This window comes from Daldinia decipiens, assembly GCF_022478715.1.
Source record: "Daldinia decipiens strain CBS 113046 unplaced genomic scaffold F4813scaffold_7, whole genome shotgun sequence".
Lineage (NCBI taxonomy): Eukaryota > Fungi > Ascomycota > Sordariomycetes > Xylariales > Hypoxylaceae > Daldinia > Daldinia decipiens.
Window position 1 is genome coordinate 335,684 of NW_026054550.1, and position 27,653 is coordinate 363,336.

The following is a 27,653-nucleotide window of genomic DNA, read 5'->3' on the forward strand; positions in this document are numbered from 1 at the left end:
AAAAAACCAACTAGTTTGCGCCTTGTTCCTAAGTTTTCCTCGAGGTATTTTGTTTCCGCATATTTCTCTTACTATAGTACACTACGCGTTCATCATCTGGGACAAGATTTACCTATGCCTAAAGACCCAACCTCGCTGTTACCTAATCTATTTTAACGGCGCTGAATAATCCATTACGATAGAACCAGAACCAGTCACGTGGAAGCGCGGGTATCATTGGGTCCTTAACTCCGTTGAGGTCACCTTGAGTTCTGCCGACGCCAGATTGGACAGGCTATACGATTAGGAAACCCGGGGGCTCTCTCACATTGGCCTATTGCCCCCGTTACTCATCCGAATCTCGCCTAGAATCCTCTTTCGAAATATCGAAGTTTTCTTGTTAATTGACATTAACTACTACCTTGAGTAATCAATTCACGGTTAGCCACTCCGCCAGGCGCATCCAACCTACCAATCTGCGAATCTACGAAACATTAACCCTACTACGGATTACAAGGTTCCAAGGTACTGCTGCAGGATTGCAGTATTGATATACGCAACAACTCAACGACAACAACACCACCTTACATATTCATCCTATGTGTTGAGGAGTACTATACACTAGTACGCTACAGCTGCTGCAACTGTATAGTCGTTTGCCAAATCAGCAACAGCAACAGCAACAAAACACAACGGCTTCGCGCGCTATTTACACTCTAGCCGCATCGTTCCTTTAACTTTGGCGTGCGATAAAAAGAGACATATCCTAGGGACAAGACATACTATCCCGGTGTCCAGATTGACTTTCCACCCCTGCAACGACAAACGCCGTCCTTATTCCGAGCGGAGCCCGTCGCGAGCTCCTCTTTTTAATAGTGCGTTTTGGACGGAAACGGTTCCGTCCCTGGGTATTCAGTGTGTTTCCGCCTATTTCGTTATTACAGATACGGTCGCACCAAGTTCGTCACGACACAAGTATCGCGTTATCCTTGATGCTGACTCAGATATTCAAAATGCAGAATCACGGTAAGTAACCGCTCCTTCTTTAGCTCTTTAGCTTTTAGCTCCTGCTCGTTTTTTTTGCCCGGTGCTGCACTAGAAGCGTTTCCAACCATCATCGAAAAGGAAAAAAATTAATAAAAAACCCCCACCCCCCCGTACTTCTATGTTCACCCCTCCCACCGTGACGCCGCATTACTGCGCAGTTACACACCCCCCCTCGACCACCCCCCAGCTATGCTCTGACCGTCTAAGTCGCTTGAGGTCACCTTTCACTGCGAATATGTAATCAGACATACCTACCTCATATGCTGGCGCCAGGAGTTTTCTGCTACTGTTGCTACTGTTGCTACTACTACTTTTGACGGCTTCGGGGTCGCGTTGCAAGGCCAATTTGGGATCCATCCACTTGCTTTTCCAGTCCCCATATCCCTTCATTACGAAATACCCGCCTACATCCTAGACAAACTTTCCTACATACATATTCGGTCTGTAGTCCGCCTCACTTGCTCCGTGGCTCTACTTCTGATACCTTTTATGTCTCTTTTCTCCATTTTTGGATATATACTCCGGACCTCTACCGATATTCTCATACTGACATAATATCTTTGCTTTTTTTATAGAGGAATCTGAAGTGCGCGCAAAGATCGAACCGGGAGCGAGTTACTTGAACCACTCACCACCTACGTCAGCGCCGTCTCCATTAGCTGCTGTCGCTGCAACTCACCCTGCTCTTAAGCCTATACGCCCTTCACCTCACGCGCATGGATACGGCTGTTCCAGTTTAGAGGCGCAGTCGCATATTCACCCTCAGCTTAGAACGTCTTCTACAGGTGTTCCGGCATCTGATATGATGCAGAGAGGAGTCTCACCTCCGTCCGACGAAGGCGCACCTATTTCTGCGTCTCCCGTGGCCAACATGGCTGCTCAAGGCCTCCTAGGGCACGACCCTGATGATTCAGTGACAGACGGGCGAAAGGCGAAGCGGGAATTATCGCAATCGAAAAGAGCCGCCCAGAACAGAGCTGCTCAGGTGAGTGGGGCGCTTCCTTTGTTTTGCCATGGTTTACGAACTGGAGCTGCCGTAATCAAAACGGTTTAGAGATCCGAGTACCTCGCTCGCGTGTATACTAGCTTGGCTGCTCCACCATATTAGGACTCATCCATGCGTCTAAATACGTAACTAACCTGTTTCTCTAGCGTGCTTTCAGGCAAAGAAAGGAGCATTACATCAAGAAGCTCGAGCAGCAAGTACGCGATTATGGAGAGATGGAGCACAGCTTCAAAGCGATCCAAAACGACAATTATGCTCTTCGAGAGTACGTGATTCAACTACAGTCCCGCCTCTTAGATTTGCAGGTCGAATTACCCCAGCCACCACCCAATGTAAATATTGGCCCCCCTGCTACGGCCTCCACTAGTGCTCGTGGTGCGCACGCGACCACGGCTCCTGAGCCCGGTCCTAATAATACCAATGCTGGAACCCTGGCAGACGTTGCGGCAGCAGTAGCCGGGTTAAGAGCCAGGGAGCCCTCGGCGGATGGCCTGTATACGAAACCCGCTTATAAGTCGGAGTCTACCGAGGACTCGCAAACAGCCGAAGAAATCCGCAGGCAGCTCCAACAAGAAGGAGGACCGGCCCCCTCATCCCTGCGAGCCTAGTCATCTCAGGAGAGAGGTCCGGATACCGATCCCGAAGGATGCCGACATACAGGAGACTTCCATCAGCAGTATATTTATCCCGAACCAAGAAATTCCCAAGGAAATATGGATATTTCCGAATCCGACGAGAAAGGGGGCGAGCGCGTATTTTATGGGGATCAAAACGCGCCACTATGGGAGAATGGTGGGTGATTGGGAACTACGGAGCTAAGGGAGACAAAATAAGAGGTTATGATCCCCAGCCTCGTTTCTTATTTGTCATATCGTGGCGTTATGGACTCGCATGGTTTCGAAGAATTGGTCGGATCAGGCGTTCGAGAGCATCATACCTTGGTTTGCGATGGCCATAGTTGCGACGGTTGTTCGCAATTGATGTTTTGTGATGACTATAGATGGTTATCATCGAATCCCTGGCTTAGCTTAGGGATACAAGGGGCGAGACGATAGGAAGTCTTGGCCTGAAGGTGGAGTTCGAAGCATCGAACGTGTCTGGCTGCAAGAGAAAGGTCCCCGTGTTGGAGCAGAAGACCGACGCTACAACACAAGGTCGAGACCCAAGAGAGACGGGCGTTAATCACAGAGCATTTGCAGGCGAGGCTTCTCAGTCAAGTCAAATCATTGCGAATCCGACGAATAGTCTCATCCCTCCCCTCCCCTGATTAATGAGACATGTTCGCTTAGAGAGTTATGATGCGAGCTAGTCTTGCTACTTACCGATGAAATAATAATATTGCCTTCTACTGGTCATTTTGACATGTCTAATCTCATCTCGTGGTGCCTTTTGATAGGAATATATTCGCCTCTCCCCTTTGTCTTCCTCAACTTAAGCAGCGTTTTTCCCTTTTTTATTATTATTCCTTTTGCGCCTCTTGTGTAACCAGAACCACAACCGCAACCGCAAACACAGACGTAAACGCCTATCCATCTACGACCTAGGCTAAGTAACACGAACCAAACTCTGCATGCAGGCGGATGGAACTAATCCTGACCGCTTCGCAAACAAAACCACGCCACTAGTTTAGGGTATGTAGTTGTTGATGTGTCGTATTAAGCTTCATTGCCTCCGGTCCGAAGCAAGCTACGAACTATAGTACTTTACCTGGGTTAGGTAGGTAGGTACGATAGCTATACCGAATTAGAATGGAGAATGGAGGGGCATGCGAGACGAAAGAACTATAGTATGTAGTATTGGAATCGATCGCATAGTACTTCCGGGCGCTGGCGCGGGCTGCGTGTTTTTTATATTTATTTTTCTCTGGCGTTGCGCCTATGTATCGTTACCTAGGTAGGTATGCTTAGCATATTATTACCCTACTCTATCCTATCCTACCCTGACCATCATCGTCGTCGTCGTCATCATCATCATCATCATCATCCGCAGACGTGCTTGCTAACGTAGTATCTGTCTGAAGGTTGTATTTGTTTGTTCTGTATAGGTGGGAAGTGGTAGAGGTAGGTATGTATATGGAAGCAAGGTAAGGGAAGATAAATTAGGTTAGGGTACCTAAGGTATCCATCCATCCTTGTTCGGTCGCGCGGTACAAAGCGTAAGTGCAAGCCCGAAGGAAAAGGGCATATGGAATATGGCATAGATAGGTAGTTAGGTAGCTAATGCTGCGAAGTGCCAAGACCGCAAGTGATTACGGGATCTGCCCATTATTAATTCTCATCCTCTCCGTCTTCCCGGTCCTAGTTGTGACACCCAACTAGGTAGTAATAACTAATTGACCTAGTATCATCGCCTGCTATTGAGTCTGATAATATTCTTACATACATATAGATAGATAGACATGCCTCTTGATTCATCCACGTACCTACGTATCTCCTATGAGATTGTAGAGAAGGAGGCAAAAGTAGATAAAAGTGAGTAAGCATTTCGTCACTGCAGTGATATATACCCACGTGCCGCGTTGTGTTATACGCTCTTAAACCTAATAGGGGAATGGAGGGTTACCTCGAGCGCGTCTAGGTCGATTACAGTAAAGAGCGCCGTTCTTGTGTAACGACGGCTAAGCTCTCAAGAGTAAGAGTTGCCCATATCGTGCTCCTATTTTTGTGACGAGGCGGAAACGGATTAGCGTATGGTATTACATCAGCTGAACGGGATACCTAATTGTATACACATTCTCGTAGGGATGATCGCCGATGGGATAGGATAGGATAGGATGGGATGGGATGGGGTGTTGGTTACTTAGATCCACACTCGTGGCTGAGAGCTGTCTGCTGATCGTATCCCTGACCTGTGCTATCAATGTAGAACAGGTAAAGCACTTCCGACGACATGGCGTAGATCACTGCTTTACTACACACCACATTGTGTAAAGTATACATATGACAGCTGTCATAGTACGACGAGTAAAAGTTGTGACAAGAAAAAAGGAAAATCAAAACATACCTTTATGTAATCATGCCCCTTCTCCTGATACTCTGCCTTGGTCACTAAAGATGATTTCCAGCTGGATGTTCCGACCCATTGAGCGGCACCCTTCCAAGCGTCAAGTATTGCGTCGCCGGCGCGACGAATCTTAAGCGGCGAGTTTATGGGGAGTAACGGGGTTAAGCCCTGGCGGAGACGGTCGTCAAAGCCCTCGAAGATCGTGTTGCCACCAGTTAAGAAGATGTCATTTAGGAAGTCATTCCGATTTAGACCCGGTATACCCCCGAGTCGTTGTGTAAGTATATCGCCCGCGATCTCGACAAGCCCCGCCTGGTCGACCCCAGCGATGGAAGGTTGGAAGACAACCTCCGGTACTCGTATACGCTCGACGTTGAGATGTATCTGGTGGATTTCCGCCTGGGAGGAAGGATTGAAGGGTCGCGGTCCACGCATAAACGCATGTAGAAGACTTTTGTTCCAATCGTTCTGCGCCTCCCACGTGTGTTCATGTGTGAATCCCTCATCGTAACGAAGCAGGTCTTCTTCGAGTGTTTTGAGAGTTCCTTCAAGATCCTCTTCACCCTCTTCGTCATCACTACCACCTTCGCCTACCTGAATTTGCCTGTACACGCCCCAGTCGTCATCGTTCGCGCCAAAGTTATCGTCGTCGTTACCGCGTCGGCGCTTCCCTCGAGGATTATCAGAAGCGAGATTTGCAATTGACTTCATACGGATCTGAGAAGCTAAGGATTTGCGGTTTCCTAGGTCAGCCTTTAGGCGATCCCGCTCCTTCATCTTCTGCAACGTAAGATTTCGGGCCACGCGTTTCTCTTCTAGCCATCCCTCTAGATCGTTCTCTCGGCGTTCTCTGTCTGCCCGCTCTTCCTCTGCAACACGCGCTTTTTCGGCTTCCTTCTCGGCTTTAGCACGCGCCCGTGCTTCGTGATTCGATTTCAGAAGACGCTGGTGTCGTTTCGCCTTTAGACTAGCCTCGTCAAGCTGGTCGTCGGGTACTTCGAGAAGGCTGAAGTCGGGTGCTTCCTGCTCCTCCTCAGGATCGCCACCCACATCCTTCGTCCGGGCGCGCTTGATCGACTTGTCTAATTCCTTGATAGTGCGTTCAAGGTGTTGCTCATCTTTCATATCTTCTGCATCAAGAAGGCGTTTTATATCCTTCTTATTTGCATTATTAATCTTCTCCTGTAGCTTCTTGTAATATTCTAGTTCCTGCTCCTTTCGCATTAGTTTCTCTAGGCGCATTTTAGCTGCTTGTTCCTGCAACCGTCGCCCGCTCTCTTTCTTTCGCTCGGCTATCCGAGCGAGCTCTTCCTCGCTCTTCTGAACTATCACCTCTTCTGTAAACGGGTACTGAATCACAATATCTCGGTCTTCTAATCCTGTCCAATCTAGGTACGACCGTAGTTCTTCGTCATATGATTTAGATATATAACAGTGATCCTTTATCATATGCTCGGTCTGTGATGCGTTGAGTTTCCCTGGGAATGATGGATATTTAAGGCGAATGAGTTTGAGTAAGTATTCCGCGGCGTGCCACCCTCCCCAATTGAGTCGAATAGCTTGAGCTAGCATGGCTTTCGAGTCGAAAACGGGAATGACATGTGTAGAGCTATAAGAGGAAGAGACAACCAATCCCGTCTGTCCCTTATTGTAGCGATAGGAAAAGAGAGAGTCGATACCCGTAGCCAGTGAAGGGGCCTGGTAACATTCAAATATGATTTCGTTCATAGCTATGCTACGTTAGCCGGTTACAAACTAGAATCAATTTGGGGGTAACACACATTTTCGCGAATAGGGCAAATTTGCTACTGCCTCAGTCATGACGATGGGTACGTCGACAGCTCCATCGGCGTTGTTCATGCCCAACTTTAGAAAGGTCCAGTCGAGTATGTGTTCTTCTACATCCCAGTTGCTGACGATGCCAGTTCCAGCTTCAAAAGCGTTTCTGATATGCCCTCGAGCTGTCGTGTCGGAGTAACAGTCGTAGCCAGCGAACGAATAGGTCTTGCCCAGCTTTCTGTCTCTGTACTTGGCCATGATAGGTGGGATACTGAATCTCGGGTTCGACTCGAACGACCACCCAGCTCTAACGGCGGATGAGCCTGTAACGACAAGTCCATATTAGCAGATTGATAGTATAAAAGATATTTTGAGGGCGCACCATTGTCGATGACGATCGCGACGCTGCCAGGAGGTTTTGCTAGAGCCTCCTCGCGACCATCTGGCTGTGGAGAAGTAGGCTTCTCGAACTTCGTTTCCTTTACATTGTAAATCCGAGCCGGAGGATAAGTCTTTTCCTGTCGCACAGGAAGCGCCGGAAGGTCGATCGCTGACGGCGCCATGTTATTGGAATACGCAACTTTGGTATTTATAGAGAGCTAACGTATCGCATGTTAAAGTTATTGTGGATGATATGATGGCGTATCGAAAATAGTCTTTGGGATTGAGGGTGGTTTCCTCTAGGTTAGAGGGTTAGAATACATGTAGGTAATGAGATGTAAAGTTTAATCTTGCGGTACGAAAGGTGAATGAAATGTAAAATTGTAAAATTGTTGTATGTACCTGGATTCTCTTGTTCGAAGGTACGAGGCTGACAAGTAAAGATACCGCTAAACAGCTGCCCTTGCTTCCATCGGAGGTTCGTACCTTAGGTACCGTGCAGCTAAAGCTTAGCTGCTTCTCGGTAGTCCATTCGATAAGATGCTCGATAAGAATTGGTGGGGCTCACGAATAAGGCTGTTGTAACTCTTACGTACCATGAATATCGCGTCTTTACGAATACTCGCGTTGTTACTTGCGTAGGGGAATTTACCTAGGTTACGGGTGTTTTCACTTTTGTTCTTTGTGAGTGCTTTTTATTATACGGGCCTTGTCGGGTAATATGCTATGAGGGCTTTTATTATTAGGAGTTTTAAGCTCGATAACTACCTAGTCAGTTTATGAGTATAACATCGAGTCTCCCTATAAGTAGACAGAAAGCTTCTTATGTAATACAGATATCTTGCTCGAGTTCATAGCAGCATATCAATATAACCCGCTAAAAACATTCCTCTCATGAAGGCTCTTTCAAATTATCCGTAGCTACACCATAGTTTAGAATTTATAACTAACTCCAACATGCAATTAGTTGGGATATAACCTACCTTCTAGATGAAAGAGCACGTTGGACTGGTAGTTCTTGAACATCTGAGCGACGAGCTCAATATTCATATTCTGGATGTTGATCTCCTGAAGGCTCTTGTTCATGACGACGATGGACTCGTTGAGTTTCTCCTATAAACATTGTATAAGTCGTTTGGGCTTGTTAATTAGGGGCGGGGCTCGAGAGCTATGCCACTTACAACGTTGGTGATGATACGGGATAGCAGAAGATTCTGCTGATGCTCGTGAGGGCTCTCCTGTATTTATCTATTAGAATCTTTTGTAATTAATTAGGTTGGGCAATATGCATGATACCATTTTATTCAGCCTTGGGTTTTGACTTGCATCAATGTGGAAATCGGGTACCTAGTGTTGAACGAATTGTTTATTTAGTGAAGTGTAAATGGAACGGATACGAAGTACATACCTAGGTACATAAGTGACGACAGGGCGATGACCCGGGCTGAACTGAAATTATGTACGTAGGTACCTAGGTAGCTGTCACCCTTCTACGTGAGCAAACCCAGGCGCCTCAAAGAATTTAATCCACAAAGCCTAAGACTCAGCAAGCAACAACCTCGAATCTTAAAAACATCACTAGAGTTATCGAACGACCCATCGTATTTATCCTTCGCACCTCTTATCCGCAACACTTATCTATCTGCACGAACGCCAAACCAACAATGGCCGCTCCCACAGAAGCCCAGGTTGCCCATCAAGAGCTGATCGACAAGCTTGATATCCATTCCATCCACAAGAGCTTCCGCAACCCTCACTGGCGACCAAACCAGCGGCGCAATAAGAACATCAAGACCATCATAAGCGATGCCTCGCGCAAGGAAGCTTCTGTAATCGTCACGCCCCAAGACAACAGCGGCACCGCCACTCCCGCACAAGGAGATGGTGACGGCCTCTCTACCAGCGGTTCTTCGACGCCCGCTCAGCAGACGGCCAGTGGTAACAACTCGAACCTGCAGCCGAACCTCGCCCAAGCCTCGCGTAGTTTATCGAAACTTGTATTAGAGAAGAGCCTGCGGCCCAATGGCGCTGGTGGTGCACCCGTCTCGGCGGCGCCCAGCGCGACTTACACAAACATCGAGTCAGCCCCTTCGCTCGCGCACACGAAACGGTACTGCGATATCACCGGTCTTCCTGCCCCTTACCTCGACCCGAAGAGCCGGTTACGGTATCACAGCAAGGAGGTGTTCGGCTTCATTCGCACTCTACCTCAGAGCGTAGCGGAGCAGTATTTAGAGGCAAGAGGCGCGCATACAATTCTGAAATGAAGGGGAATTGTCAATATGAGAGGTGCACGGGAAATTTTACTACGCAGTGCAACAATAGTGTCATTTTGGCTTTGCTATATCTATTCCGACCATCGACGCATTAAAACGGTCGGCTTCTTATATGAAGCTTAAGAAGAGGAGGCTAAGGTATAGAAATATTTATATTGTATGAGAGGTCACTGCGTAAGAAGTGGTAATTACAATATGGAAATGTCCGGCCAACAAAGTCAAGCCTATCCTATGCATCAGTCACCTCTCGGCGACGGATGGCAGGTTACGCTCCGGCTTAATCGTGATCGGGAAAATGAGATTTTGTTCTCCGCCTGTGACTGACGGGTACCGAGATCGAATGGAGGAGGATCAATCTCAGTGACCATAGCTTGTGAGCTAAGGACGCCGCGGCAGGATATCATATCTAGGATACCGTAGTGATCTGTTAAGCAAGGGCTTTTCAGATGCTGGTTTGCCAGTGCATAATTGGTAAAGGCATATATATAACCAGTCTGATTCTCTTACCATTTGTTCTTACCGTGAATATCCTTACCCTTACTGGGCCTTGCTTTAATACGGCTTTGAATGACTGAATGGTCACACCCAGAACGAGCCAGGGTATGATAAATGTATTGGAACTTTACTTATTCATGCCGGATTGGTGGTGTGCTGGATTGTTATCATAGCTATCCCGGGGAAGATTTGTGAAAATATGTAACTCGGTAAAAGACAGAAGAGCACCAAGATTCCCTTATCGATTTTAAATTAGGATCCTCCCATTGGCAGCTGCTAGCCAACTGCTAGATATATTATACGGCTGTTATCGCCCGGGGTGCGAGGTACATAGGTAGTACCTACATGTAGGTCCTGTTTCAATTCCGCGATTCGTGTCCCGTCCACCGTCCGCCGTCCGCCGTCCCCAGACGCATCCAATGTAGCTTTACCTAAACCAAACGAATTATTTCCCTTACGAAATAGAAAACCCACGACACGACATTGAAAGGCCCGAACCTTTGATATACCAATTACGCCCGCGCTCCCTCGAACAATACGAATAGGTACTCGTCATTAAGTCTGCTGCTCCATACATGCCTCAGTACAGAGCTTGAAGCTTACGGAGCTCCCTTTTCTCCATTTATACCTACATATATATATACGTCACGCCTTATTAGACGGCCGACTCCAAGATGCCCACCATGTGGTTATCAGACGCCCAAAGTAAGACCGGACCTGCAAAGATCCTAAGTGTTGAATTAGGTACAATGCCTATATAGGACCACATGGACTAACCATTGAGACTGCGCGCAGAAATCGGGGTCGCCTTCTGCTCTGGTGGTACGTGGTAATCAATCTAGCATGCTCATGCTCATGCTCATGCTCTTGCGCCCGCGTGTCTGTATGCCTTACAAGGTACCTACGTTTACGTGCGCGAGTGTATGGCTACCTATGTTTTCCCCGGCAGCTGATGTGGTCTATTTGTTCCTACAGGTGGCTTCTTCCTGATTGGAGGTGTCATGCTGTTCTTTGATCGAGCCATGTAAGTTGTGTCCACGCGCCGGCCTTGCGCATAGATACCTAGATATCCTTCGTACCATCGATCAAGTATACTAATGCGCGAATACACAGGCTTGCGATGGGCAATGTACGCCACTCATTTCCTTGACACGAGCATTTACTCCCCCCTCCGAGCCCTGTACTCGAGTACCCCATTGCTATTCGCCTCTAACGATTCTAGATCCTCTTCCTAATCGGCTTAACGATCATCATCGGTCCACAGAAGACACTACTCTTCTTCGCGCGGAAGCAGAAAGCTAAGGGCACCGCGGCCTTTTTCTTAGGATTAACGCTAATCCTTATGCGATGGGCGCTGATTGGGTTCTGCGTTGAATTATACGGCATCGTGGTGCTGTTCGGAGACTTCCTCGGTACGATTGCGAGTTTTGCACGAAACGCCCCAATTGTCGGTCCTTATATTGGCCTCGTTATCGATCGTGTCCCAGGCTTTGGAGGCCTACGGAATGCTGAGTTACCTGTTTGAAAGGGGCAAGCCCCTTTTTACCTACCTCTTACCCCTAATTACGGCCCGGACTATACACTCACCTCCTTATTTCACGCCACCAACGCCACCAGGGATGGTCTAATTACGATTTTAAACGCCATGACATTTTCGGATCACATGAAAAGGCGTTAAGACGGAAATGGGAGGATCTGTATGATATTGTGTATATGATAGTATAGAGGATTTTGGGGGACAGTACCAAACTAGGTTCGGGGATACCCAGAAGCAAATTAGAAGATATAATAAGCCTGCAAGGTTGTGAAAAGAAAAATTTGCCACGAGCAGAAAGCGTTGTATAACTTTTCTACATGTGAAGAGAAAAAGGCCATTGTCATTTGCGCCTATGCAGAATCTAGGGGGGAACGGCCCGGGGGATGGTTGCCTCGAAGCGACAAGACAGCCTGAGCCGTCCATCGAGTATGTCATCAACAGAAAATTGCTAAGCTCTCTCTCGCTCTGCAGTCCCAAAGTATGCTCCCAGTCGGTCTGGGACATCCACTCTCACACGATATCTACCACTCCTCGACCCACACCCGCTCTAGTATCCGGCCTTGATGAGATAGTCGGCCAACGCCTCGACAGTCTGGGTCGAGTTTCCAGTTACGTGGGCCTCGCCGTAGTGGCCAACTATAATGGCCTGCTTTGTCTTGACAATGACGACACCCGTTCGGCCCTATGCGGTTTTATATTTTAGTCAACAACCACTTCTAGATCGCCGATAAGACGGAAGAGGAATCATTTCTTGTTAACGCACCTGCCGTCCGTAGACACTCCGATCCTCAATCCGGAAGGCAACGTATCGCTCGCCCGCAACGTAGACACCATCTGCTTGGGCCTTCTCAACGGCGCCGGCACTTTGGGTTACGATGTTGGCGATGGTTTTCATTTCCTCAGGCTTAATCTATAATTGCAAGACTTATATCAGCTAAGATCCCTCTCTTATATATGAATAGTGAAATATCGTGCGTCCGCGTGCTCGATACTATGCTCGTATCTAGTTTGCGACTAAGGCGAGGAGGGATGAATAAAAGACAGGGGTCATCAAAAATACCGTAAATCCGCTCGAAGTAGCCCAAACGCTGTCACCCGCAACACTAATGATAGCAGCCTTGTCGATATGGCCGCTGCCGACCAGGCTGTCGTTACGAAGGAGTGGTCAGTACATGATGGCGTGTAGCTACGACGCTGCCGGGTCGCGGGAGATGATAATTACCTGGAGTCAACATAGGCTATGACGAAGAATCAGCCCTGTCCCCTAACAAAGGTGGGGTTGAAAGATAGTTACGGGTTACGGGAGGAGGGGGGATTTGTTTACCTTGCCACGACATGGTTGCTAGACTTTATTATTTGTCTGTCTGGGTGTGCAGATGACTTCAAAAGCAAAAGGAGTAGGAGGAAGAGAGAAAGGATGAATTATGGCGAAGTTGGCGTGTTGGCGTGTTTAGGGAAGATTCAGTCTAAAGCTTCAGATGTCAAAGGGGAAAAAAGAATAGGGATGCGCGGTCTGATGAATGAGGGGCTGTTTTTTTTTCGGGGTTGGATTATCCTAGGTACCATCTGATTGCTGCCCGCCAACCCACTGCCAGCCCATTGCCCAGGTGTCAGCCCACCCTTGCTTGGATTTGCGCTGGGGCGGTGCGCTAACTGCTACCTAACTGCTACATAACTGCTAACTGCTAACTGCTAACTGCTAACTGAGTGGCAGGTCTTTTTCAGGTCCTATTCCTCCCCGCCCTTTGGCCTAATAAAATTCCACCTAGCAATTCGCAATTTGTCAAGCCACACGCAACATCGATAATGATAACCCATCACCCCGCCGTCGTACATCGGCCCCCAATGGGAAAGAGAACCGAGGTCCTCGATATTATGTACTTACCTAGCTAAAGTGATAGTGATGTATGATGTATTCCTACCGGGACATTACACATTACAAACTCAACTCTTTTCATGACCGCGTATCACACGAAACAAAAACATTTATGCAAGATAAATAGCGCATATTCGTGTAATCGAGATCTTGTAAAACTATTTATCTATATGAGACAGCTCATCGTCTCATCGTCTCACCGTCAATCAGACTATTGTCATCTTTCCATGGTTCCCCAATCGTGAAATCAACTCTACATACAATATAATATACACCGACATGTTCATCTCGACAAAGTTCGTCGGCCGAGTGGAAAATATCGTCTCCAGTCCAAAAAAGACACAATTTCTAATATCCTCTTCGAACCCACTATCCCTCCTACATAGGTATTGGTCTAAACGCCAGCGGTGTATCCCCTGCCAGATAGTTTGGCGCATGAAGACGATCCGACACTCTCTGTCAGACCCATTCGCTCAACATGTTATTCACCGCCTTCGTTACCCATTTGGTTCTCGCGGCCGTGAACTTTGTGTCTTTTAATAGAAGACGGTAGGAATAACGTCATTGTTATGTTATATATTTTATATCATAGGAAATCTGCCCTCTCTTGTGTAATGTGTAATATGTATGCATCATCAAATCAGGGTAGGCCTAGGAGGATGACTAAAGAACTCCTAAAGGACTCCTGGTAACCGTAGCATATGATATACGACTCTACTAAATACCCATGCTCTCCCTATTTAGCTCGAAACATTTACCGTGGCTACCATATTAATATTTCTTAGATAGCTAGCTCATAACGCGATGTCTTGTAACTATACAATGATTATAAAGTAATATGTAGGTTGGCCTTGAGGCTATAAGTTGTAAATCTGCAGATTATCGACCTGTTTCAATTTTATCAGCACATGGCGCTACGAGCCCAGCACCTCAGAGCTATTAAAAATATATAGAATCCAAGAGTAGTATAGCTACTTACCATTCGCAATGAAAGCCACCTCGTCGCGGATTTTAAAATGAATGGTGATAGGACGTATAGGAAATCATATACGCTTTACATAGATATGACATGCCGAAAAAGTCTTGGACGTACAATTTCGAGTCTCACAAGCATACATAGGTACCTATCTATAGATAAGTAGGTATTTAACTTATTCAATACCAATTTAGTATTCATGTTGAGTTAAAGCCGTTTTGGCTTCGTTGACACATATTCGTATGGAGTCATAAGCTCTTAGGAAGTCTCTATCAACGGCACGTGTGCTACCACCTATGGTATTTCTAATAACTCTTGTGGGCTATCTCTTCATTAGCTTAGGATAGACGGATTCGCCAAGCTTCCTCATGGGCTTAAGTGGCTCGACGGCCGCAACCTCCGTTCCGCCCCCCGAAGGAACCTTGATGCCGAGTTCAACCCTGTGAGCCGCGTCGACCATTTAAGCATTCGAACGGACAGCGATGCGACTTAGATCGTCTCGGTCGATCAACTATGTCGATCGCTAATGATCCAAGCCAGGTCGCCCGGGGTAATATCTCTATGCCGCCGCACTGACAGAGAGGATCGTAAATACTACCTCTTATAGAAGTAGAGATGGCTCGATGTAACTCTGAAAGCCGACTTCGATATCCCCTCAGAAGAAACCACCGCGCGTTTCGAAATAATACTTTATTTTTTAGAGTCCGACCTTAGCGTCGCCTCAAGTACCTGAGGTGATAATTACAAGGCTTAGTTGCGGCGCTGAAGATAAAATCTCCGGGAAAGTTACCGTGCTACGTGACATGATGGGAAGGATTACCCCGGGTCCGTCAGTTCTGTAAGGCGGGGCGGGGTGGACAGCACAGACTAAGGCCGGACTGGCATAGTTTTGCAGCTTCCATGTTTCAAAGACCGGGGTTTACCTTTTTAGGTCTCATGAAACTAGCAAGGAACTATGTATACATAAACCCCTTTTCTAACCTAACGATATTTAGCTTAGAGTCTAAACAAGTCGTACGCAATTTGCTCAACTCAACTTGCTCAAAGGGACTAATTTATTGAGCCAAGCTTGCTAAAGAATATCGAGACGATGTGTCAATTTATCGAACACCGACATTAAGTTGTGATACGTCGTTTAACTAGTGTCTAATATGAATATAGTCTCGCTGGCAATCGTTCATTTTACAACAACCGACATGCTCGAACATTCTTAGAAGTGAGATGTTCTGATTAGAACTTTATCTTAAATGAGCAGAAAGTTCCGGGGGTTGTTCCATTGCAGATGAACAGTTCCATTGGAAGATGCAGGTAAAAGGAATCTGGCAAGTTGGAAGTTGGACCAAGATTCCCTGCTGGTCGAACATGCTTCTCGTCCTATTAGATCGGAGAAGTACGACGGTAATATGCAGTCTTGTATCCAATGCACCGCTGCAAGTACGATGAAAGGAGCCTCCTTTTCATTTCCTAGTCTTGGCTATTCGGTGCCGTATCTGCTCCTCCACAAGAATTACACCGCATACTTTAATCAGCTTAGAGCCCCGACCCTCTAACTCGTTCGAGACTCTGTCGATTCTCCTTGTCTATCGAGCCATTGGGTGAAAACGGGGTCTAATTTGCCAAGGAAACGTTGCTTCAGAATATTCCTTGGTAATACGTACGCACCGCAAACGATACAACCCCGTATTCAAAAACTTCTCGAATGCTTCTGACAGACGCCGCGGTTGAATACCTGTCTAGCACAACTGCCTATTATGACACTCTGTATCAGCTCTTCTAGCCTAAGTAGTTCGGCTACGAATCAGCTTACTGGGCTTAAGATCTCGTCAATGTTGGTGCTGGCGTTTGATACACGACACCATCGCTAATTCTACCCTTTTCCCCTAGGATCCATTCCCGTCCTTCCAGGAAATACCCCGGTCGCCATCAAAAGACCCAGGGAGACAAGGGTCACCCTTGACGCCGTCCATAATGCATTCTGGAGCTGAATCCTAGGCGTTGATCACCCTCTTCAAAATAACCGTCCCATGATCCATTAACTTCAAACAGCCACCAATAACATCGATATTTTAGCATTATCTACATACATGGGAGATATGGAATTCCCCAGACCGCTATAGGTATCAGAACCGATGATTTATGGTGTGTGGTAGGTACTATGTCGGGAAATAACATCAATTCCCCTCCAGAGTCCGAGAGGATCAGCTGCTGGTGGCATAAGAAACTCGCACCGGGTTTCCTCCTACCCTCTGTTCAAACGGCCGACGACTCAAACGTCGACTCTTTTAAGAGTTTCCTTGAGTCCGTTTGAGTCCGTCTTTAGAATCTCCGTCTATAGAATCATCACAAATCAGTGCTTTTTTACTAGTCTCTTGGTAGGTATTCAAGGCTTATATCCTTAAAGTTTAAGGAGCCTGAATCACTCAGGGATCGTAGTTCTCGCCTATGTAACCTGGCTAGTGCCGTTACTAGACTACCAACGCCGATGGGGGCCATGCAAGTCCGGATGTGTTCGTGACGCACGTCCCCGACTACCCCGTTCTAGGAAGACTAGGTTGTGTATCAGATCTCGCCTTACCATAACTCTCTTATAATGATAGCAGTACGCGTTACCCGAACTTTTTTGCAACCACGAGTTTATGCTATCGTCCTCTACTTGCTACGCCGCTACCCGAAGTCAATATGTCACTGAGACCGAGCTCCTCTGGGGGCCCGAGTTCGAAGAGTTCAGCTAACAGCTTTAAGTATGACAAGAGAGTCTCTAGAGACGACTCTTTTATCAATCATAGAGCAGGTGCTGGAGCGGGATATAGGGTGTACGGTTTTACACCAAGGCCACTCCCTACTCCAGAGTCTAGTCCGCGGACATCACCGCCACAAAATAATATATATATTCCAACTATCAGGATGCCTACTCCCGAATCCATTAACGAGGTTTATCCTACGGAGATTGGCATGGCACTTGGGAGTCCTACGATGAATCCGGCGAATGGGAGCTTGCGAACACCTCAATCTATGACCAAGGCCTGGCAAGGGTCAACTGTGTCTCTGGTTTCACACGCATCTGGTGTTAGCACTGCTGATTCCCCAACAAAATCTCTGCGCAGGAAGCAGTCAGGAAAATGGAGGTTGTTCGGTATGTTTGGAAAGAAGTCGTCGGATCATCTACACTCAAAGACGAACGAGCAGAAAGGCACGCCCTTACCCGAACGGCCGGCGGATTTAGCATCCCGACCTTGGTATGACTCGAAAGTGGAGAGGAGTAACACTGTCGGCGCACGAAGAGCGCCAGGGCATAAGCCCGTTGTATCCAGGTCTCAAACAATGCCTTACCAGGGAGACAGCTCGGCGCAGGAGTCAAAGTTGACGCTGAGAGAAAGGAGTAAGGAAACGCACGGGAGAATACCGATAACGTTAGACAACAAACCGGCTCCAAGTGGCTCCCTATTAGATGTTGAAATCCCTCAGATTACGATGGAGAGATACAGCGTGATGTTTGGGAGCGTCTTACAGTCACAGCCTTCCTTATTAGCTCGACGGCAAGTTACCGTTCAGAAACTAAAAGGCCCAGATGAGGCTGCAGAAAATAATGGGGTAAGTTAACACAGGCCATTATTAGCTTCCACATTCTAATTCTTGTAATAGGGTAGGAAGCATCATGATGTCTCGAGAAGAGAGTCGTCCCCTGCGGGAATGTCACCATCACTTGCTTTATTTCCCCTGGCTCCTTCTAAGAAGCCAGCACAGGGATCTCATAGCTCGCCGTCGCGTTTGAGATCCAGCACCTCTCCAGCACAACTTCGGTCACCTTTGCAAGAAAGCTTTGATCACACTGCATCCCAGCAAAAGAAGCCGTCTAACGATGAACTAAACTCTTACCTTCGCAAAGGACCATCTGTCCATCGTTATCCACAGGAGAAACTCACCATTGCGACTCTAGCCAGAGCAAGGGAGCAACAGGCTGCCGCCAGGGAACATCAGTTCAGCCCCGAAACATCGAGTTTGATACTGGATTCCCCGACCGACCTGTCCTCTCCCGAGTTTGAGGTCGTCAAGTCGGAACCTCTACGGCCAAAAGCTTTATATCTGCAAGAACCCCAGTGGCAAATGATAACACCGCCAAACCCCACGCCCCCAACTACATCATCCTCATCAACGAGCGACAAAAGGCCACCTCCTTTCCTTGCGTCCCCTGCACACTCGCATCCAGGCCAGACATCCCAGGACAACGACGACGATGACGACGACGACGATGATATATTAGATAGCTCTAACATGAATCCCGTCGAACTATCGATCGCGAGGCAGATATCGATATCCAGACAGCAGCGAAAGATGCTGAAGCCCCTAAACCAGGCCTCGGTTAGGAAACAGCCGCCACCGGTCCCTAAGATTGCTATCGCACAGAACGAGAGACTCGCTGAGACGAAGACCGCAACGCCGACCTTGGTTGTCCCTGACGAAGAGCTGATAGCACAGTCTCCCCTAGCGTACCATCGGAAGAGCGAACGCGTCGTTTTGGACCAGGTGTAACGTGTTTCGGACTACCCAGATCGCATTTGTTTTTCATGTCTGTCCTTACGGCATTCCCTACTTTCAGCTTACCCTATAGGGAGTTACTTTGTCAAATTCGCATTTTTCACTTCTCTTCGACCCGGCGTTCGCAGCGCCTCGCCCATTGGATAGTTATCCATACTTAGCATTCGTATAGACAGGTTATAGGGTATTATTACGACGGGATTTTATTGATTGGCTTCTTTTTTTCTTCTTTTTCTTCTTTTTTTTCTTCTTCTGGCTCGGAATATACCCCTTGGAGGAAAATATAGTTACGGAAAGAGTCTGCGACTCGTTATTGTTATGCAGCTATATCGGCTATCTACTACTGGTTTACTATGTCGCCGAGGGGGAAAGAAAGGAGGACAGAAAGAAACGAGGGGAGGAGGGAGATGACCATAGATTAGGTGGGTTAGAGGACGCACGATGCGCCTTGATGGTAATCGTTTGACGCCCTACTTTGGACTGGAGCCGTTGAATGCAGATAGAAAGAAAGTCCTACTAGGAGTAGAAATAGGGGCAATTTGGAGTGATATCAAATTTCGTGGTAGTCAAAAATCTGAATCTAGTTCTTGGGTGGTTGGTTGGCTTAGAACAACACAACACACCTATGCCCCTATATAATACGCTCCATGATAAGCTCCATGTCGTATCGACGCGTCTGTCCATTCATATAGTATTATGCCAGCCCGTCTTTGTCGGTCGGGAATGTCTATGTAGCCACGTCTGCGTAATTCTCTCCGTTCCCTCTCAGCTCAGCCCATTCTCTTTCTACCTTGACGATATCCCCCCGGTCTGCCAACGAACGACTGCTCACTCATACTTTCTCGTTCACATAAGTGTTTGGGGTAGTAATGCCCATGGATATAGATAGACGAAATAAAATAATATCCATCCCCATACATAGTCTGCAACATACAAGTTCCATCACTATGCCGGGACGGAGGCACGCCAGGTCGCTTAACTAGTACCAGCCACAATAGCTAGGCAGCAAACAATAGTGATGGGGTGTCTACATGAGAACACAGCACGAGTTCTGCTTTTTCGCTTGTTCTACGGAGGTCAGCGTTTCACCGTACCCAATACGTAGAAGCAAAAAGGGGGCGGGGGCGGGGACGGGGACGGGGGGGCAGCAACAGGATAGAAAATGAAAACAGCGCAATGCAATGCAATGCAACAACATACGATAGAACATCTTGCTCTGGCTACTAAGCCCATCGCTCTTCGCGACAAGATCATCGATCTTCTCGCCGCGCTGGAGGACGCTCTCGATGGTCTTGTGCAGGGTGATCTTGGTCTCGTCGAGCTCGCGCTGGATCTTGAGGATGCTGTCGGCCTGGTGCGGGTCCTGGTACTTGGCCAAGTAGTCCTTGAGCTCGGGCATGGAGAGGGTCTGGCCGGCGGACCAGGACGAGCGCGGGTGCGCGGCGAGGAACTCGTCGACGACTTTGGATAGCAGCTGGTGCGCTACTAGGGCCGGGTACTGGTGGTCCGAGATGATGATGCCGCAGACGCCTTCGGTGCGCCCGTACGCGTGGAATGTGTAGTCTGTTGCCTGTTTAGCCGGGTTTGCTCGAAGCAGGTTATTTGTGTTCTCTCCGCTTTGTGTCGGGGGGGGAGGATGGTGATCGCACCTTGTTCCTCGACATCTTGTCGCTGCCCTGGCCTCGTTCGCTCTGCTACCGTCTTCGCGAACATAGTCATGAACTCGCCATAGCTAGATCAACATTAGTCAACCATCTCTTTCCTTGTACCCGTGTAGTAAGCGAAAAGGGGGACCGCAGGCGGGCTAATCGGAGTCGTACTTTTGACGGGTGAAGCGCGAGTAGGCGCTTAGCTCCTTCTCGGCGACTATCTCGACGCCCGGCTTGCTCTCGTTCTGGATGATCTATATAGTAAAGATACCTAGTTAGCTATCTGTTGGAACGTATGCAATTCATAGATATTTAGGTATGTTTCGTGGTCGGGAATCGAGGTTGGCGGTCGAGGCGCATATATACGTACTCCGATGTAATGCAGCTTCATGATGACAGATAGATAAGAGACGGTTGGATTCGGGAGAAATAGGTAGGACGGATATAGTAAGTTGTTGGTGGACTATTCTCTTCTTGATGGAAGGTTGGGTAGATTTGGGGGAGCGGTCTCAAAAAGAAGTTAGCCAAGTTTAGAAGTTTAGTTGGAAATGCAATGTGATATCAAGAAACTGTTAACATGAAAGTTGACATGGATCCAAAAGTGAAGTCGGTGTCACAGCCTTCGTCACATGTACTATGCATACCTATGCATACCGCTCTTGTACATAGGAGAACAATGTAGGAGTAACTTAGGTGGGGCCGTAGCGTCCGTAGCGGGGCTTTAGCTCTGGGGAACTAGCGCTATTAGAAGAAAGTCAGGGAAGTTTAGGTACTTCGATGCCTGAATCCTACATACCTATGTATGTACCTCCTATAGGAGATTCACTATTAGGTACCTACCTATCTTACCTAAGTAGCCTCAGCTAGTCATCGGCGTAACAGTCATCAAGAACCCGTTTGTATGTAATCAAACCGCTTATAAATAAATATTAAAAAATTTTAATATAAGAGACATCTAACAACTTATAGATCGATCTATAACCTAATTCCCTACGGATCATTGCACTCGAAATGCCGTCTTCTATGAGCGAGGCGGAGGCCAGATGGCGCGAGCAGTTTGCCGCCATGAAAACTGCCCTTGAAAACTTAAAGCTACCTGAAAAAATCCATCCCGTCCAAGCAGAACTAGACTTGGACTTCGACCTGGACGATGAAGACCTCACCTCTGGTAACAGTGGCGATGATGTATGGGACTTCATAGACGATAGCGAGGAAGACTTGTACAGTAGCGATTTTCCCGAGGAATCCAATGACCACGTCGATAGCGGAAGCTCCGGCTTGACTTGGTTCATAGAACAATGCTTCAACATCGCTACTAAGAACGGCTTGTCTTCAGATGTTTTCCAAGCACAGACTCTAGAAATCTTAGGATCTGAGCGGTCCGAGGACGAGTTACAATCCTCACTCACTGATCTTGTTGGGTTTGATGACTTCGACTTCATCATTGAAGTGTTATCTCGCAGGCATGAAATCACTTCAAGCTTTGCCGCCGCCCAGGAGACACAGAAGCCAACTGGCCGACTCTTGACTAGAGCCGAAAGAGATGAAGCTCTTCGACAGAAGGACCTTGAGCATAAGAATGCTACTCTAGCCCCTAGTATGCATAAGGAGACCCAATATCCGCACATATACAGAGCATACAACGCAGGCAATACCCTAAGCCATACCGGAAGCAAGTATGGTATGCCAGATGGTACTGAGCGGAAAATGCATGACAAGTATGAGGAATTTGTAGTTCCTGCTGGGAAAACCGACACGCTTCTTCCTGGACATAAACTTATTAAGATATCCGACATGGACGGGCTTTGCCGGCGAACATTCAAGGGCTACAAGACACTGAACAGGATGCAGAGTCTAGTCCATCCGGTAGCCTACAAGACCAGCGAAAACATGTTGATCTGCGCTCCTACCGGTGCGGGTAAGACAGATGCGGCTATGCTAACAATATTACAAACGATTAGCCAATACGTAACGCCAAATCCCATTGAGAATACAGACGCAACGGATTTTGCTGTTGATACCCAGGATTTTAAGATCGTATACGTCGCCCCGATGAAAGCTCTTGCTGCGGAAATCACCGGGAAACTAGGCAAGCGTCTCGCGTGGCTCGGTATACGCTGTCGTGAGTTTACGGGAGATATGCATCTTACTAAATCCGAAATTGTGCAAACGCAAATCATCGTTACTACCCCTGAAAAGTGGGATGTCGTTACAAGAAAGGGTACTGGGGATACCGAGCTCGTTCAAAAGGTTCGGTTGCTCATCATCGACGAAGTTCATATGCTTCACGATGAACGAGGTGCTGTTTTGGAGTCTTTAGTAGCGCGTACTGAACGCCAAGTTGAGAGTACCCAATCCTTAATCCGTGTTGTCGGACTCAGTGCTACCCTTCCAAACTATGTCGACGTTGCCGACTTCCTCAAGGTCAACAGATATGCCGGTCTTTTTTACTTCGACGCCTCCTTTCGTCCAGTTCCTCTCGAGCAACACTTTATAGGGGTTAAAGGTAAAGCTGGCTCGAGGCAGTCCAGAGATAATCTTGACACTGTAGCCTTCGAAAAAGTCAAAGATATGCTGATAGAAGGCCACCAAGTTATGGTATTTGTCCATTCTAGAAGAGATACTCTTCTTACCGCCAAAATGCTTCACAAGAAAGCTACCGAAGACAGTTGTACGGATCTCTTTGATTCTATGGAACACCCGTACTATGAGCAAGCCATCCGAGATATGAAGTCCTCAAAAGCGCGTGAGCTTAGGGACCTAGTGCCCAAGGGGCTAGGTATACATCACGCCGGTCTAACTCGATCGGATAGAAACCTCATGGAAAAATTGTTTGCCGAGGGTGTTATGAAGGTGCTCTGTTGTACGGCAACTCTTGCATGGGGTGTCAACTTACCGGCCGCGGCAGTTGTTATTAAAGGAACCCAAGTCTACAGTGCACAAGATGGAAAGTTCATCGATCTAGGTATCCTCGACGTGCTCCAGATCTTTGGTCGTGCTGGACGGCCCCAGTTCGAGGATACTGGTATCGGTATGATTTGTACAACACAAGACAAGTTGGATCATTACCGGCGGTCAGTCACCGCACAGCAACCTATCGAATCAAAGTTCTCTTCAAAATTAGTCGACAATTTAAATGCCGAGATTGCCCTAGGCACTGTTACTTCCATCCCGGAAGCAGTGCAATGGATTGGCTACTCGTATCTCTTCGTTCGGATGCTGAGAAGTCCCATGACTTACGGGATCGAGTGGGCCGAGATTAGGGATGACCCAAATCTTGTCCAGAGGCGACGACAGCTTGCTATTCAGGCAGCTAAAGTATTGCAGCAAAGTCAAATGATTATCTTCAATGAGAGTACAGAGGAACTAAGAAGCAAGGACATTGGCCGCATTGCTAGCCAATACTATATCCAGCAGACAAGTATACAAATATTCAACACGTTAATGAAACCTCAGGCAACAGAAGCAGACAACTTAAAGATGATTAGCGAGAGTGGAGAGTTTGACAACATACAGTCCAGAGACAGCGAAGCCGACGAATTGACCAGGCTAAGACATGACGAGGATGTGGTCTTTTGCGATCCCGGTCGTGGAATTGATACGCCCCAAGCAAAGACAAATATTCTGTTGCAGTCCTATATCTCTCGGGCACAGCTGGAAGACTTTGCGTTGTCAAACGATCTGAACTATGTGGCTCAGCAGTCTGGGCGAATTTGTCGCGCCTTGTTCCAGATTGCGTTAAATCGACGATGGGGTCATCAATGTCTCGTTTTGCTAACCCTCGCAAAGTCTATCGAGAAACGTGTCTGGCCATTCCAGCATCCATTGCATCAATTTGACTTACCTAAGTCGGTGCTCAACCAAATCGATGAGAAGGATACCCCTATCGAAGTCTTACGCGACATGGAGAACGCGGAAATTGGTAGTCTAATCCATAACCATAATGCCGGCAAGAAGATAGGGAGAATTCTTGACCATTTCCCAATCGTATCAGTAGAAGCCGAGATCGCGCCTTTAAATAGAGATGTCTTGAGGGTTAAGCTCTATATCACTCCAGAATTCACCTGGAGCGACCAAATACACGGAACATCCGAATCTTTCTATATCTGGGTCGAGAATTCCGAAACGTCTGAAATCTACCACCACGAATTCTTCATACTCAATAGGAGAAAGCTCTACGATGACCACGAACTCAATTTCACAATCCCTTTATCAGACCCTCTGCCTAATCAGATCTATGTCAGGGCGGTGTCGGACAAATGGCTTGGAGCAGAGACAGTAAATCCGATCTCTTTCCAACACCTTATTCGTCCGGATACGGAGAGCGTGTATACGGATCTACTCAACCTGCAACCACTACCCATTAGCGCCCTAAATAACGCGGGCTTGGAAGAGGTCTATGCGAAGAGGTTTCAATACTTCAATCCAATGCAATCGCAGATATTTCACACGCTCTATCACACGCCAGCTAATGTCCTATTAGGGTCACCTACTGGTAGTGGCAAGACTGTCGCGGCAGAGTTAGCTATGTGGTGGGCATTCCGCGAGCACCCGGGTTCCAAGGTTGTGTACATCGCTCCAATGAAAGCTCTAGTACGCGAGCGAGTAAAGGATTGGGGCGCTCGACTTGCTGGACCTCTTGGTCTCAGGTTGGTTGAGTTGACGGGTGATAATACGCCAGATACGAGGACTATCAAGGACGCCGATGTCATTATCACCACGCCTGAGAAGTGGGACGGTATCTCTCGTAGCTGGCAAAGTAGAGGGTATGTTCGTCAAGTTTCACTTGTAATCATTGACGAAATCCACCTGCTTGCCGGTGACCGAGGCCCCATTCTCGAGATCATCGTGTCTCGTATGAATTATATCGCCCAATCTACCAATAATGCCGTGAGACTTCTTGGGATGTCCACTGCCTGCGCGAACGCGACAGATCTGGCTAATTGGCTTGGAGTAAAGGAAGGTCTATTCAACTTCCGTCACTCTGTACGGCCGGTACCATTGGAGCTATACATCGACGGGTTCCCGGAAGTAAGAGGATTCTGCCCCCTGATGCAATCTATGAACCGGCCAACTTTCTTAGCTATCAAAACCCATAGTCCTAATAAACCTGTCATTGTCTTCGTGCCATCACGACGGCAGACTAGACTGACTGCGAAAGACCTGATCAACTATTGTGGCATGGAAGACAATCCTAGGCGATTCGTCAATATGTCAGAAGAAGATCTTCAGCTCAATCTTAGTAGGGTTAAGGATGATGCACTCAAGGAGGCGATCAACTTTGGTATTGGGCTTCATCATGCAGGTCTCGTCGAATCTGATCGGCAGCTGGCCGAAGAGCTTTTCCTGAACAACAAGATCCAGATCCTGGTTGCGACGAGTACGCTGGCCTGGGGTGTTAACCTTCCCGCCCACCTGGTCGTCGTCAAGGGCACACAGTTCTACGATGCAAAGATTGAAGGCTACAAAGACATGGATCTAACAGATGTATTGCAAATGCTGGGTCGGGCCGGTCGTCCGCAATTTGACAACTCTGGTGTCGCGCGCATCTTCACTCAAGACTCTAAGAAGGATTTCTATAAGCACTTCTTGCACACTGGTTTCCCAGTCGAATCATCGTTACATACTGTCCTCGACAACCATTTGTGTGCTGAAGTATCAGCCGAAACGATCACAACTAAGCAAGACGCACTCGACTATCTGACTTGGACTTTCTTTTTCCGCCGGCTACATAAGAATCCTTCGTACTACGGGCTTGAGATCTCCTCCGAGGAGCATAACACCGTTGCTGCCCAACAGCTCGCGAACGACTTTATGATTGATATGGTCAGCAAATCGTTAGATGAGCTTGCTGCTTCGAAGTGTGTTGAAATATACCCCAATGGAGATGTAGATCCGACGCCCCTGGGTAAGATCATGAGTTACTACTACTTATCACATAAGACAATCCGGCATCTAGTCAAAAGTGCAAAGCCAAAAGCAAGCTTCTTGGATGTCTTATCCTGGATGTCTCGCGCGACAGAATATGACGAGCTCCCTGTCCGACATAACGAAGATCTTATTAATGCGGAATTATCGAGTAATCTCCCATTTGAGGGCAACAGTTTCGACTTGCCAATGTGGGATCCTCACGTCAAAGCCTTCCTGCTTCTACAAGCACACATGGCCCGCATCGATCTTCCTATTACGGATTACGTCGGTGATCAGACCAGTGTTTTGGACCAAGCTATTCGTATCATCCAGGCGTCAATCGACGTCTTGACGGAGCTAGGATATCTTTCCAGTTGTCTCGAAATGATCAAGCTGCTCCAATGCGTCAAGTCGGCTCGCTGGCCACAAGACCCGCCCCTATCCATCCTCCCGGGAACCAGCTACGATAATTTGAAAGACAATAAGACTGCCCTCCAAAAGCTAAGCAGCTTCCCCCGACCGCAGGTCGAGGATCTCGCTCGGAAACTCAATATCCCAAGCTCTCAACAAAGCCACTTCGTCCGCGCAGCCTCCGTCCTACCCAACGTCAGCGTCAAAGTCGAGGACGTAACAGCACAGTCCCTCAGCGTCTCGCTCGAGCGTCTTAACCCCGTCGTCGAGCGCGAGGCCCGCATCTACGCCCCGCGGTATCCTAAGCCCCAGACGGAGGGCTGGTTCGCCATCGTCTGCGACGCCGCGCGCGACGAAGTGCTAGGCGTGAAGCGCGTCTCCTGGAGCCAGGGCCCTGGCTCCAAGGGCAAATCCAAATCCAACACTAACACCAACGCTAAATCTAACGCCGTGCAAATCGGCTCGAGGCCAACGGCCAAAACTACGCTGCGCCTCCCTAGCCCCGATAAGGACGGGAAAGCGAGGAAGGTCGATGTTTTGGTCCTGAGCGATGCGTATATAGGTCTTGAGTACGGGGTTATGGGCGTGGAGATACCGGCGCTGCCGAAGGTGGATGATGATGTGGATAAGTCGAAGAAGGGGAGGCAGGAGCAGGAGCAGGAGCAGGAGCAGGGGAGTTCAGCATGAGAGGTTTGCTGTATAAAGGGGTGATATATACTATGAAATAGATGGTGTACGTAGATGAGTTTACGTCGATATGATATGTATGAGTTGCTGCTCAACTCGAAATTT

The 27,653-nt window shown here is 47.9% G+C and overlaps 9 protein-coding genes across 9 annotated transcripts; 5 read left to right on the forward strand and 4 right to left on the reverse strand.

Annotated features, from left to right (window-relative positions):
- Positions 1-992: 992 nt before the first annotated feature.
- On the forward strand, positions 993-2,640 carry F4813DRAFT_386955 (uncharacterized protein; the record flags this gene model as incomplete). Its single annotated transcript, XM_049246492.1, has 3 exons — positions 993-1,005; positions 1,602-2,011; positions 2,179-2,640. The coding sequence occupies 3 exons, from the start codon at positions 993-995 to the stop codon at positions 2,638-2,640; spliced, it is 885 nt and encodes a 294-aa protein (XP_049102050.1).
- Positions 2,641-4,666: 2,026 nt separating this feature from the next.
- F4813DRAFT_350919 (actin-related protein, ARP5 class) lies at positions 4,667-7,650 on the reverse strand. Its single transcript, XM_049242349.1, has 3 exons — positions 7,197-7,650; positions 6,817-7,137; positions 4,667-6,765 (listed from the first exon to the last, which is right to left on the reverse strand). The coding sequence occupies exons 1-3, from the start codon at positions 7,375-7,377 to the stop codon at positions 4,982-4,984; spliced, it is 2,286 nt and encodes a 761-aa protein (XP_049102051.1). The 5' UTR covers positions 7,378-7,650; the 3' UTR covers positions 4,667-4,981.
- A 257-nt stretch (positions 7,651-7,907) lies between these two features.
- On the reverse strand, positions 7,908-8,586 carry F4813DRAFT_350920 (DASH complex, subunit Dad4). The gene is made up of 4 exons (XM_049242350.1): positions 8,492-8,586; positions 8,377-8,433; positions 8,179-8,308; positions 7,908-8,116 (listed from the first exon to the last, which is right to left on the reverse strand). The coding sequence occupies exons 1-4, from the start codon at positions 8,492-8,494 to the stop codon at positions 8,088-8,090; spliced, it is 219 nt and encodes a 72-aa protein (XP_049102052.1). The 5' UTR covers positions 8,495-8,586; the 3' UTR covers positions 7,908-8,087.
- Positions 8,587-8,682: 96 nt separating this feature from the next.
- On the forward strand, positions 8,683-9,966 carry F4813DRAFT_350921 (uncharacterized protein). The gene has a single exon (XM_049242351.1). It carries the CDS (start codon positions 8,860-8,862, stop codon positions 9,460-9,462), a length of 603 nt encoding a protein of 200 aa, XP_049102053.1. The 5' UTR covers positions 8,683-8,859; the 3' UTR covers positions 9,463-9,966.
- Positions 9,967-10,640: 674 nt separating this feature from the next.
- Positions 10,641-11,491, forward strand: F4813DRAFT_386958 (Got1-domain-containing protein; the record flags this gene model as incomplete). The annotated part of the gene is made up of 5 exons (XM_049246493.1): positions 10,641-10,700; positions 10,762-10,849; positions 10,942-10,990; positions 11,080-11,095; positions 11,189-11,491. The coding sequence occupies 5 exons, from the start codon at positions 10,641-10,643 to the stop codon at positions 11,489-11,491; spliced, it is 516 nt and encodes a 171-aa protein (XP_049102054.1).
- Positions 11,492-11,673: 182 nt separating this feature from the next.
- Positions 11,674-13,221, reverse strand: F4813DRAFT_312937 (profilin). The gene is made up of 5 exons (XM_049240899.1): positions 12,828-13,221; positions 12,726-12,741; positions 12,564-12,648; positions 12,267-12,413; positions 11,674-12,185 (listed from the first exon to the last, which is right to left on the reverse strand). The coding sequence occupies exons 1-5, from the start codon at positions 12,838-12,840 to the stop codon at positions 12,051-12,053; spliced, it is 396 nt and encodes a 131-aa protein (XP_049102055.1). The 5' UTR covers positions 12,841-13,221; the 3' UTR covers positions 11,674-12,050.
- A 3,813-nt stretch (positions 13,222-17,034) lies between these two features.
- On the forward strand, positions 17,035-18,885 carry F4813DRAFT_386960 (uncharacterized protein; the record flags this gene model as incomplete). The annotated part of the gene is made up of 2 exons (XM_049246494.1): positions 17,035-17,946; positions 17,998-18,885. The coding sequence occupies 2 exons, from the start codon at positions 17,035-17,037 to the stop codon at positions 18,883-18,885; spliced, it is 1,800 nt and encodes a 599-aa protein (XP_049102056.1).
- Positions 18,886-19,849: 964 nt separating this feature from the next.
- Positions 19,850-21,157, reverse strand: F4813DRAFT_313003 (putative snare protein). The gene is made up of 5 exons (XM_049240900.1): positions 20,911-21,157; positions 20,712-20,794; positions 20,541-20,623; positions 20,092-20,454; positions 19,850-19,959 (listed from the first exon to the last, which is right to left on the reverse strand). The coding sequence occupies exons 1-5, from the start codon at positions 20,929-20,931 to the stop codon at positions 19,919-19,921; spliced, it is 591 nt and encodes a 196-aa protein (XP_049102057.1). The 5' UTR covers positions 20,932-21,157; the 3' UTR covers positions 19,850-19,918.
- Positions 21,158-21,400: 243 nt separating this feature from the next.
- F4813DRAFT_313037 (Sec63-domain-containing protein) lies at positions 21,401-27,621 on the forward strand. The gene is made up of 2 exons (XM_049240901.1): positions 21,401-21,439; positions 21,510-27,621. Exon 2 carries the CDS (start codon positions 21,552-21,554, stop codon positions 27,546-27,548), a length of 5,997 nt encoding a protein of 1,998 aa, XP_049102058.1. The 5' UTR covers positions 21,401-21,439; positions 21,510-21,551; the 3' UTR covers positions 27,549-27,621.
- The last annotated feature ends 32 nt before the right edge of the window (positions 27,622-27,653 follow it).

What these genes read in the sequence shown, in the direction of transcription:
- F4813DRAFT_313037 (XM_049240901.1), top strand. Translation starts at nt 21,552, where the DNA reads ATGCCGTCTTCTATGAGCGAGGCGGAGGCCAGATGGCGCGAGCAGTTT.
- F4813DRAFT_313003 (XM_049240900.1), bottom strand. Translation starts at nt 20,931, where the DNA reads ATGAAGCTGCATTACATCGGA. An exon ending in TCGCGCTTCACCCGTCAAAA is followed by an intron (nt 20,624 to 20,711) that starts GTACGACTCCGA and finishes ATGTTGATCTAG; the next exon opens with CTATGGCGAGTTCATGACTA. An exon ending in ACAAGATGTCGAGGAACAAG is followed by an intron (nt 20,455 to 20,540) that starts GTGCGATCACCA and finishes AACAGGCAACAG; the next exon opens with ACTACACATTCCACGCGTAC.
- F4813DRAFT_350919 (XM_049242349.1), bottom strand. Translation starts at nt 7,377, where the DNA reads ATGGCGCCGTCAGCGATCGACCTTCCGGCGCTTCCTGTGCGACAGGAA. An exon ending in CGCGATCGTCATCGACAATG is followed by an intron (nt 7,138 to 7,196) that starts GTGCGCCCTCAA and finishes TTGTCGTTACAG; the next exon opens with GCTCATCCGCCGTTAGAGCT. An exon ending in TTTGCCCTATTCGCGAAAAT is followed by an intron (nt 6,766 to 6,816) that starts GTGTGTTACCCC and finishes AACGTAGCATAG; the next exon opens with CTATGAACGAAATCATATTT.
- F4813DRAFT_350921 (XM_049242351.1), top strand. Translation starts at nt 8,860, where the DNA reads ATGGCCGCTCCCACAGAAGCCCAGGTTGCCCATCAAGAGCTGATCGAC.
- F4813DRAFT_312937 (XM_049240899.1), bottom strand. An exon ending in CTACTTCGAGCGGATTTACG is followed by an intron (nt 12,414 to 12,563) that starts GTATTTTTGATG and finishes TTGCAATTATAG; the next exon opens with ATTAAGCCTGAGGAAATGAA. An exon ending in GGAGTGTCTACGGACGGCAG is followed by an intron (nt 12,186 to 12,266) that starts GTGCGTTAACAA and finishes AAAACCGCATAG; the next exon opens with GGCCGAACGGGTGTCGTCAT.
- F4813DRAFT_350920 (XM_049242350.1), bottom strand. An exon ending in CCCGTATCATCACCAACGTT is followed by an intron (nt 8,309 to 8,376) that starts GTAAGTGGCATA and finishes CAATGTTTATAG; the next exon opens with GAGAAACTCAACGAGTCCAT. An exon ending in CGTGCTCTTTCATCTAGAAG is followed by an intron (nt 8,117 to 8,178) that starts GTAGGTTATATC and finishes ACTATGGTGTAG; the next exon opens with CTACGGATAATTTGAAAGAG.